The 12,103-nt window shown below is 33.0% G+C and overlaps 1 protein-coding gene across 1 annotated transcript in view; it reads right to left on the minus strand.

The window, feature by feature from the left end:
* Window positions 1–12,103, minus strand: part of Lrba (LPS responsive beige-like anchor protein) — a 703,692-nt gene that overhangs the window by 571,150 nt on the left and 120,439 nt on the right. The window contains 4 exon segments of the mRNA XM_047565822.1: window positions 1,837–1,934; window positions 3,914–3,976; window positions 5,328–5,407; window positions 7,534–7,702. Of these exon segments, the coding sequence (XP_047421778.1) occupies window positions 1,837–1,934; window positions 3,914–3,976; window positions 5,328–5,407; window positions 7,534–7,702 (410 nt within the window).

A 12,103-nucleotide genomic window follows, 5' to 3' on the forward strand; every position in this document is an offset into this window, starting at 1 on the left:
TTTTTAAGATCTAAAAACACAAAACTAACCCAAACCCCACAGTTATAAAAATGCATTTTATTAGAATTTAACCTAATCCTGAAATAATACATAAGGATATTTAAACAGAGGAGGAAAAAATTCACCCAACATTTACTAACAAGAGTTAGGAAACATCTCTGTTGACTAATCAGATAATAAATATGTAAATATGTTATGTGGACCTTAGAAAGCAGCAATAGTCAAATTTAAAAGAACTGGAGTGGCTGTGCCCCAACAAAATCTTATCTATAAAAATAGACCTTTAGGGAAGAGTCCGCAAAAGAAGGCAACAAAAGAAATACAAAAAATATGATCAAAAGCAACAATGGAAAGACAGTCATAAACAGGAAGAAGGCTGGGCTTGGTGGCACAGACCTGTAATTCCAGCAACTCAGTAAGCTGAGGCAGGAGGACCACAAGTTCAAGGTCAGCCTCAGCAACTTAGTGAGGTCTTAAGCAACTTAGCAAGACTCTGTCTCGAAAAAAATAAATAAATAATAACAAGCGCTGGGGATATAGTTCAGTGGTTAAGGCCCCTGGGTTCAATCCCCAGTACAAAACAAACACAAAACAAAACAACACCAAAAAAAAAACCAAGCAAACAAAAAAAAAAAAAAAAAAAGAGAGAGAGAGAAAGAATGGACTGTGACATACACATTCAGATTATTCTGACTTGAATGTTTTAAATGTTTGTGTTCCCAAAAATTTATATGGTAAAGCTGCTCTAATCCCCAGTGTGGGTGAATTTGAAAACTGGGCCTCTAAAGTAGTAATTAAGGTTAAATGAAGTCATTAGAATGGACCCGGATCCCACAGTGTTAGTATACTTATAAGAGACCCCAGAGAGCTAGCTCATTCTCTCTCTCTCTTCCGTGCAAAGTCATAGAAGGAAGATGTCCAATCCAAAGGAAGAGCCCTCACCAGACACCAACCCTGCTGGCACCTTTGTGTTGGACTTCCAGTCTCCACAAGTGTGAGAAAAAAAGATATTTTTTGTTGTATAAGCAGCCCAATTTATTGTATTCTGTTATGATAGCCCAAGAAAACTAACAAAATGATGATTTGGAATTAGGAGGCAGAAGAGGTAGCATGTGTGTGTGTGTGTGTGTGTGTGTGTGTGTGTGTATGTGTGTATCTGTGTGTTGTTTGTTCTCCAGTTCTGGGGATGAAACCCAGGAAGCTCTACCATTGAGCTACATCCTAGCACTTGTACTTTTCATTTTGAAAAGGGTCTCGTTAAGTTGCTAAGGTTGACCTCAAGTTTGCGATCCCCCCACCTCAGTTTCCTGAGTTGCTAGGATTGCACCCTTGCTTCACCACATTCACAATATTTTAAAGGGAGGGCAGAGCTTCTCTTAAATAGCAATTGAATGCTCCTGCTCTAGGACCCAAAGACCACTCTGCCAAAGGAATCAAACTTACAACAGTACTCAACATAGAAAATACTGAAATGATGTCTTCACTACTTAAATAGTAACAAAGAATGCTGGACATTGTGGCACATGTCTGTGAACCCAGAGACTCAGGAGACTGAGATAGAAGGATGAAAAATTTGAGGCCAGCCTCAGCAACTTAGTGAGACTCAAAATAGAAAGTACTAAGGTGAATCCCCAGTACAAAAAAAAAGTCACAGATAGTCATATATAGAGTCTCTAAGGTTCACTTAAAAAGCAAAATACATGAAATAAATGGTTCTTAAATCTTAACTCATTTAATAATGTAAAATCAAATAATACTTTTCATATTTAAGAATATTTCTAACATTTCCAAACTAGCCTCTTATAGTAATTAAACTCTTGCTATATTAACTCTTACCGTAACCCATTCCTTTGGTCAAAAGCAGGGATCATAGAGTTAGGATGCTCTGACATTAATGCAACAAGCAGCTGTAGGACATCCATTAGATTGTCATCCTATTTAGGAAATTAAAAGTAAAAATGAGGAAAAAGCAAGATATAGGAATACTTCTGAAACAAAAGAAATTTCAACTTTACAAACACAGACATATCTACAATACATACTTGTTTTACACAAATTGTTCTTAAATACCCATTTGTCTATATAAATCAAAATACACATCATCAAATAGCCAGATAATCTCTTAATCAGAGAAATAAAATGCTTCTTGTATTATACTGAATCAAGATTTCCCTAAGGCATATTCTATAGAAATAACAGATCTGACTTAGTAGGGTCCCCCAACCCCCAAGGAAGGCTTTGTATGCCACCAAAACTGGGGGAGGAGAGGAAACTAAGTTGTATTTCTTATTATAGCAATACATATCAGTCATTAACATACTAATGTGAATCTGGTGATAGTGGTAAGTTCAAAAGGTTATGAATTATTTCCTAAACTTATTTAACCTAGAATATTTTGTTCACCACACCTCTCAAGAGTTTAGTTCTAAAAGATTATATTTTGAAAAATAATAACTGAATATTCTTTTTTTTATATATTTTTTAGTTGTAGATGGACACAATACCTGTATTTCACTTATTTTCATGTGGTGCTGAGGATCGAACCCAGTACCTCACACATGCCAGGCAAGTGCTCTACCACTGAGCCACAACCCCAGCCCTGGGTAGTTCTTATGTATTATCTGTTGTCAGTATTAAAGATGAAGATGGTCCATAATGTTTACTGAAGTCAACATACTACTATGACATTACAATTTGGTAAAATTTACAGAATATCCGCACAGGAGCACACGTGAGTACTGAACTCCAAAAAAATCTTCATGAAAATCCTTCACAGTCTTTGTTGAATATCCCATTTTAAGTATACCTAAGGACCACCTTAGGGAATACTGACCCAAAGGAAAAGAAGAGACAGAGGAGCTGATACCACAGGTTCATTAATTTGCTTGCCCTGACTTTAATTTTTCCTTTGGTGCTTTTGGATTTTTACTATAAAAGCTATTATTTTTGGTAAGTTAAGTAGAAAATCTAGAGCTAGGGCACCAAACCTCTGGAAAAGTGTTAATTAGAAGACCTGAAAGATCCCAGAATTAAAAGACAGAGAAAATAAGGAACCACTGTGACTTCCACTTATCTCTAATGAATTCCTTTATTTGCTCCCTTCAAGATAATAAAAGACAAGATTACATATAACAACATAAATTTCAATTGAAAACTTGTCAACTATTACATCTAGTCAGAAAAATCTAAAAACATAGTACAACGTGATACTCAAGGGAAAAAAATCATAATCATTAATTATTTTGAACCAAATATGATCCAATTAAGAAATTTAGGCCATTTTTTTTTGGAGGGGGGAGGGGAGGTTGCCGGAAATTGAACCCAGGGGCACTTAACCACTGAGTCACATCTCCAGCCCTTTTTTGTATTTTATTTAGAGAAAGGGTCTCTCTGAGTTGCTAAGGTCTCCTAAGTTGCTGAGGCTGGTTTTGAACTCATGATGTTCCTGCCTCAGCCTCCCAAGCCTCTGGGATTACAGGTGTGTGCCACTGCACCTGGCTTAAGCCGTTCTTTTATAATCCAGTTATTAACAAAGATCGGTCAGACCACTATATTTCAATTATTAATAATTTTAAAAGATATATTTATTAATTCACAAGACAGGAATATAAATTAGCATTTAAAATAAAGACATAATATTCCATCCATTTCTAAATTTTTACTTTTGTACACTTAATTTCAAGCAAAGAAATCTAACTGTAAAACTTTTAGAGCCTTACACAATTATTCTCAGAGCCATCCTGAGGTAAGAAAGGATATTTAAATGAAGGCTGCCAGAATTTAGATCCTAAATAGACACATTTACTTTCCATTATAATTATATGATTAATGAAGATTTAATGTTTTACCTTTAAAAAAGTTCATAATGAAGCTGCAGGAAATAACATCCCAAAATATGTAATTAAAATATTACCTCATGCATAGTCAGTAGGTAATTAAGAATAGCCTGCAGTTCATCTTCTTTTACTCCAGAATCCTTTAGAAACATAATACAAATATCTGATGCTTACATATGAAAAGCACTTTTAAAAGGGAAACTATACACATAGATTTGTCAAGTTTGTCAATGGCTTTAAAGGTAAAAATACATCATAATATAGAATAAATTCAAAATTAAAATTGCAGGAAGACAATACAATTTTCAAGACTAGAAATCAAAGAGATCTGACAGCAAGACCTGTTTTCAACACCATATATGATAGCCTATTTGATAAAGCTACAGAATCCTAAAGTAGCCAAATCTAATAATAAGTTATGATAAAACAGGAATTATCCATACCTATGGCTCCTCTAAATACAGAAGACAACTTTTCTATTCAAAATTAATTGGGAGTATAAAATGAAGAGTTTAAGATAAAAGATCAAGTATCTAAAATATGAACAGTAATTTTGCTGAAGAAGAACACTGACCTTTTAAATATGAGTTCAGTATGAAAATTTTCAACATACTCTATCAATATTTAATCATAAAACAGTTACAATCTCAAATACACACACACATACACACACAAACACAAACAGGTTCACTTGCCATAATCTTATGTTACAGCTAATAAAGAATATATAATATATATATATTTGTTATATATTATATATGTTACATTTATTATATTCTAACATAATACATGTTACAACATAATATATAATATAAATATATATTAGAATAAAAAAGAAAATATAAAGAAATAAAATTATGTAAGAAAATTCTAAATAAAATATTAGTAACAAAAATTTACATACTGCTATACTCTAAAACCAAATGCCTTCTTTCACAATATTATTAAGTTTTACTTTACCTATAATAAAATGAAGAGAGACAAAATGTAATCATTTCTAAAGGCTGATACACCTATTTAGCACATTTATACAAGAGCACTAACTCTCAAATACTGATTGTCAAGTACAAGAAGGCCCCTAAAAATGAAACCTCCTTTAGGAGTTTTGTTGGTTACCATAGAGCCAATGTCAAGATTAGTACATGCAAGCACAAGGCCCTGGGTTCAATCCCCAGCACCGCAAAAAAATTAAAAAAAAAAGATTAGTACATAGTATTTAATAGAAACTCAGTATATGTTTGCTAAATAAAAGAATGAATACACTTGAATTCTCAAAAAAGTTTTATAACATATATTGTAACTACCAATCTCCAATTGTGCAGTAACTTATATATGTGTCCAACAGAAACATGAATTTTTAAAACGGAAACAAACATCAAAGAATGTTTCAATGTGTAACTTTACTAAACATTAATAAACCAAGTCTGTATTTTATGTGACGATATCAGCTACTATACAAAGCATGCTATGCAATAAGAAATATGGACTCACCTTCATAACTAATTGCTTAATGAACATCAACAAAAATGCTCGTAGAGAAAGTATTTCTTTTTGATTAGGTCGTGGTCCATCTTTAAAGAGAAAAACAACACTCATACTAAGTATTTCCAAGATCTCAAACTGATCTAAATATTAAATTCTCATTCCCAATAACTTTTCCCTTTATTTATAAGAAACACAAGTCTTCTAAAGAGTGACCTCCTCTTCTATGCCCTCAAAAGATAAGCATTCGAAGCCACATGCAAATGTATACAAAATACTACAAGTGCACAAAACAGGTTATGTTGAAACTATAATAAAGAAGTTTGTACTTTAAGTAGATAAAGAGTCCAAAAACATAAAAATGAGGTGACAAATAAAATTTGTGTTCAGTATTAATATACACTTACATTTTAAAAGACTCTCTTTAAAGTGTTAATAAAGTAACAAGTTAAAAAATGAAAATTAATAATATATGTGAATTCAGAATGAAAACATTTTCTACTGTAACCCACTGTTAAGCTATTACAAAAATAATCTCAAAAAGAAACATGCCTCACCACACAGTATTGTTCATGAAGAGGGGAAACATTATGCTGACTACCTCTGACATCTCTGTCTCTGTTTAGAAAATCCTTGGTCACACATGGCTCACATTAAGTCAATTTTCATGTCTCAAACATATAATTCTCAAGTAGAAAGCTTTTGAAACCAAATACCCATTGTTCTAAGAACCTAAGTTTGGTACCTGTTTGCCTCATATATTCTACAATCCCCCCCAAATCACTATTTACCGCTAGTTACTAGACCACCAAAGCACAGGACCACCATGGCCTTAAACAGATCAATTAAAATAGGAAGAAAATTGTTTAAAATGTGTTCCACATGAAAATTCCTAGACAAAGAACAGGCTAAAGATTTAGAATAGAATCAGGAGGTCTATCCAGCTCTCTCATGTGAAGAATGAGAGTTTCCCAGTCACTACTTAGTCATAAAATGAATGTCAGGATACAAAGTCAGCACCCAGGACAAGACTTGATACATCCAATACATGATACATGAAACCATCACCAGGAAATTCTGACTCTACATCTGCCACACGCTTGCTAGCTTAAACAAGGATGTAACATTTTGTGTCCTTACAGCTTTTTAAACTTGAGATCCCATTTTCACTCAAAAAAAAAAAAAAAAAAACCCTGAGTTTATTTTGAAGGTAACATAGAAAGTACTATATAAAAAATGAAATCTGTCTTCGTATATTACTGAACAGCCTTTGAATACAATGAGAATATATCTTGTTTGTCTCCCCAGCATCTATTTCCTGATTTCAAACAACAACCCTTAAATTTCATCAAGGAACTGTACCCATCCAAAGTGTTCTGAGCCATCTGTACAATAACTGCCACAGAGAGGGGTGCATGATGCAATCAGAGTCACTGAGCTACAAGACAGTGAAAGAGACTTTGGTTGAAAACACTGGATAGAGGCAGATGCTCTGTTGTTGCAATTAAAGCTGAGAAGATGTGAAGATAGACTGGCTGCTTGCCAGGACAAAGGGAGAAAATATGCTAAAACAGTCAACATAGAAGAAAAATTAGTAAAGGCAAATTTGGAACACTGGTATCAAGTTGTACCTCAAACAGTCACATTACATCAGCCGAAGAACTCTCTTTTTTTACATAGTCAGTTTGATAACTTTGCAAAAGTTAAATTTAAAGCTCTATTTTCACCCCTTTCAAGAACTGCTGACAAGATGAATGAATATTATCCTTTCAGTTAGTCCTGACTATCAAGAAAAAAATTACTGTATTTTATAATAATTTCATTCTCTTTATTAGAAGCAGATGCCCCCTACTTCTTTAAGAAATATCCATCTCCTGAAAACACTGTTTTCAATGAATCTCACAACCAATGTAATAGATAATCTCAGTACCAATACCAGTAACAAACTTTGAAATTTCTTCTCATTTGCATTGCACTACAACTATACTAGTCGTATTTGCTCCCCAAACAATGTATATGAGCACAAGTAGTGTTCTTCCATATATAGAGCAAGTTATCAACCTGTGGCAACCACAGGGAACAAACTAATAAAATTATCTATAAGATTAAAATAAAACTTTGCCATAATGGTTTAGAAAAACTGCACAAATAATATCATACTATTGCTTTAAAAATTCTGATTTGGTATTAGTGTAACATAATATATAGGCTATACCTAAACCTTTTGGAGTGATACCACTTCGGTCTTGAGGATTCACTGCCCAGTAGTAGTATTTCAGTGTGTGCATGATGAGAAGCACTGTACCAACTCTGCGAATGGTATTATATATGTTGACTGTACCAATGAACTCAGTGGACAAATAAGTATAGAGCATCGACTGAACCTACAAAGCAAAAAATAAACAGCTTAAATCAAAGAAGCCCATCAGCATTTTATCCCATTTCCAGTAATACTTGATCCAAAAAGTAAAATACTAAGTTTGACAAGCAAGTCAGATAACACTACACCCTGAGACATAAGCATACACACATACACCTTACAAAACCAAAACAGTAATTTCTTTTTTTACAGTAGCATTATAAAGTAAATACTCCCAATATATCAAATTGTGCAGCACTATTCCATGGAAATAATTTTGCCATTTAGCAATCAACAATTACTCATGAGTCTGAGTAACTTCTTTACAATAAACTGACTACTTATAATGTGCACAGTTGTTTTAAAAGGCTAGAATTTTTCTTTATTTTCCATAAAATCAAAAGCTAGAATGACTCAAAAGAAAGAAGAAAAAAAAAAAAAAAGCAGAAGTAAACTCAAAAGAAAAAAACATAGGAATAAATCAAAAGCAAGGGCTGGGGCTGTAGCTCAGTGATAGAGCTCTTGCCTAGCATGCATGAGGCACTGGGTTCAATCCTCAGCACCACATAAAAAATAATAAACAAAATAAATTTTTAAAAAATGAAAGGAATTTAAATAGCAAGAAACCATAGAAAAAATACAGAGCTGGGACTGGGGGTGTAGTTCAGTGGCAGAGTGCTTGCCTTGCATGTTTGGGGCACTGGGTTTGATCCTCAGTACCACATAAAGATAAATAAAAATAAAGACATTGTGTCCACCTACAACTAAAAAAAAAAAAAAAAAATTAAAAAAAAAAGAAAAAGAAAAAAATACAGAGCTTATCTTGAGGAATATTTATTAGAAAAATAGAATTCTGTTATAGTACTTCATTACTATGAACATTTAAATCTAGGATTTTCATCATAAAATTCCAATTTTTGAAAAAAAAAATTCCAATTTTTGTACATATATATCATGTCTCTCAATTAGGAAAGATTCTATTAGTCTCAAATAGATTAAACACATAAGAACTTACATGTTTATGTTAGCTTCAATATAAGCTCTTCCTATATCAGATGAAGAATTAAGTGCTTCCCACCATTACATATTTCACCTTACTATAAAATTCCAGTGAAATCATGACTCTAAAATTCACCAACAGCTACACTCCAGTACTTACTGCAGCACAAAATCAGGACCTTTTTTCTACTCTCATGTTGTAATCACGAATTTCTCATTTTATTACTAGTGAATGCATTTTATACACTGAACAACTGAACATATATACTCTACCCTTGGCCACAGACCAAATCACTCCTGATCATTTACAATGGAACATTTGTTTATGTTATTTTCCTGGACAGTAAAGTCATTTTCATTTTCAACCCTGCAAGATACCTCAGTGACCTCTTGGGGATTTCTTTAGAGAGTAAAAATTAGGTACCTATCTTTCAGATACCTTAAAAATAAACAATCAAAGTCAAGTGAATTTAAGAATCAATTAGTAATCCTAATGATAAAATGTGGCAGAGTCTGAATCATTTAAAAGTGGGGCTCATAAGACTACCATAGTTTAGAAAACCCTATATCTACTAATTTTTTTTTTAATGTAGCTACTGCTATTTAGATGGATAGGTTCTATCTATTTGTCCATGAAGCAATGTAACACTTCCTTGATATGGTTCAAATTCTTAGCCACAATATTTCAGTCAATCAGCAAACATTTACAACTACATACGCACAGCACTGGGTGGGTGGTATATAATGGCAAATACCCTGCCCCTCGGTAGCTGATATACAGTTGAGAAGGAGAAAATTACACATAAATGTAAAGCTTCAAAGATAATAAATACATCTGCAGAAACATAAAGAAATGGTAATGACCTAATTGGAGTATAGAGCAATTAAAGAGCACAGTGTTATTAAATACTACAAATGCAGGGGTCAGAGGAACTATTGTGGGTAAGCTGGAATAGTGAGGAAAAGCTTCACCAATCAAGTAGCAGGCTTTGAAGATAAGGAGTAGGACAGGCAGACAGAGGAGAAGAAATTGTAAATAATGAAAATGGTGGTTGAAATAAAAGGATTCCCTAAATCTAAAACAATGGTTCTCAAACCTAACTGCACATTATGAGAACTGGAAAACATTTTTAAAAATACTGATTCCTAAGGTACACCCCAGACTAATGAAATCAAAATCTGGCTGGGAGGGAATAGGATTTTGCTTCTGTTCTTGTTTTTAAAGACCTTCCCCAACTAAGTCTTTTAGCAGACAAGATGGAGAACCACCATTCCAAGGAAATCTTTTGATACCTGCCTATCCACTGAGGCTATCTGAGTTTCTAAACTAAAAAATCTAGAAAGGAGAACTGACAAAAAGGTTTAGAGCTAGATAAGGGACTACTTCATTCTGAAACTAATGGGAAACCATTAAAAGCTTTGAAGCCAAGAAAAGATCTGATGAGAGTGGTATGTTAAGAACATACAGGATGGGCTGGGGTTGTGGCTCAGTGGTAGAACACTTTCCTAGGACGTGAGAGGCACTGGGTTCGATCCTGAGTACCACATAAAAATAAATAAATAAAATAAAGATATTGTGTCTATCTACAACTAAAAATTCTTTAAAAAAGAACATACAGGAAATAAACAATTTTTTTAAAAAACTTTTTAAAAACTTAAAAAAAACAAAGAAGAAAAATAAAACAAGAATTCTGGCAGACAAGCAATTAATTAGACAAATAGAAAACTAGAGAAAGTCTATTGAGAATTATAGTATAGGAAAAGAAAAATGAATAGGATTTAAGAGCAACACCTTAAGACCTTAAGTTAAAGACCATAAGCTAATTATGAACAATACCTTTTCTCATTCACTCATTATAGAATCCAATAACCATATAAATTAGGTAAGATCTATCTTTCTTACTAGATCTAAATTCTATGAAGGCAAGAATCAGGTCCATCTTATTCTCCACTCCAATCCTAGAGCCCAGGATGAAGCAGTCACTCAATAAATACTTGTTGAGTAAACAAAGGACCATTATAGATAAGAAAATTCATTTTTCCTGTTAGGTCATTAAAAGTTTTTTCTCTGAGCAGCTGTAAAATACATGAAAATTATAAATTATCATTTCCCTTTCTAAAAGCAGAGTTTGATTTATACAGCCATACCTTTGACTTTAGTAACCATAGGTGGATTTACTCTGAGGCTAAAGAGGTTTAAACTTTCAACTACTCATGTATGCATGCTCCTTCTAAGACCCTAAGTGTGGTTTTGTAGAAACTCTATTGTATTATTTTGCTGAAAGAGCTCACTCCCATAATAAAAACTATATGACTTTCAAGTTCAACAAAATTTGGATCTGTCCTTTGTTATAATTACCTTTACAATAAAGTAAAAGAAAATAAAATCCCTTGTGGCTATACACAGCAGACAACTGAAACAGAAGTTTAACATTATCAATCAATTAGGAAAAGCTATCAAAGAGCAGAAGGTAAGAAACTGTGTGGAGTAATATTATAAATCTAAAGAAATCATATGACAATATTAAAAAATATTCCCCTACAACTAAGTATCTAATAAGAGGCTTTCTGACCACTTCAAAAGAGACACGATGCCTTGCAAATATGCTGGTTAGTAAGACAAAAAAGTGTCTAGTAAAAAGCTGAAAAAAGTAACTTGAAACAATCCTTAAAAAGAAATAAGACTGAGGGTCAAGAAAAGAAAAAGAGGTCAAATTTAACCTGGAGATAAAAAGCTACAACCTCCAGCTGCCTCCTCTGATTATTTCCAAATGGCAATCTGAGTCAGCAGCTGCTTTTCTCCTTAACATTTGAAAAGACCAGCTGAAAATAAGATATTATAACTCCAGAAACAGCAAGAAAGTCTGCAGACATTTTTTTCTGACAACTAGAATAAGTATGTGCTATTCCAACCTAAACAATGATAGATACTTCAAGTGGATAAAAGGATCAGGGGGAAAGAGAAAAATAAAGGGTTTGAAATAACATGACTGATTGCTAACAAAAATTATAGATAAAATGGATATAAAAATTTCCCTATTTCAAGTTTGCTTAAAACTACCACTACTAAGTTTTTGGGACAACCTAATACAACATCAGAATTTATTAAAGTCTTTTCACACACTTCACCATGAATTCATTTATATTAACTTAGAAGTAACTGGTTTGGGGCTAGGGTTATGGCTCAGTGGTACAGCGCTTGCCTAGCATGTCTGAAGCACTGGGTTCAATTCTCAGCACTGCATATAAATAAATGAAATAAAGGACCATTGATAACTAAAAAATTTTTTAAAAAAGTAACTGGTTTGTTATTAAAATACTCAAAATATAATGTAGGTACAAATGTAATATGTTTTTATAATCTGAATTAATATGAAATTTAAATGACTAAAAGAGACTAGTATATCCCATCTCCTCAGGTGACAAT

Source organism: Sciurus carolinensis, chromosome 10 (assembly GCF_902686445.1).
Source record: "Sciurus carolinensis chromosome 10, mSciCar1.2, whole genome shotgun sequence".
In the NCBI taxonomy this organism is placed as follows: Eukaryota; Metazoa; Chordata; class Mammalia; order Rodentia; family Sciuridae; genus Sciurus; species Sciurus carolinensis.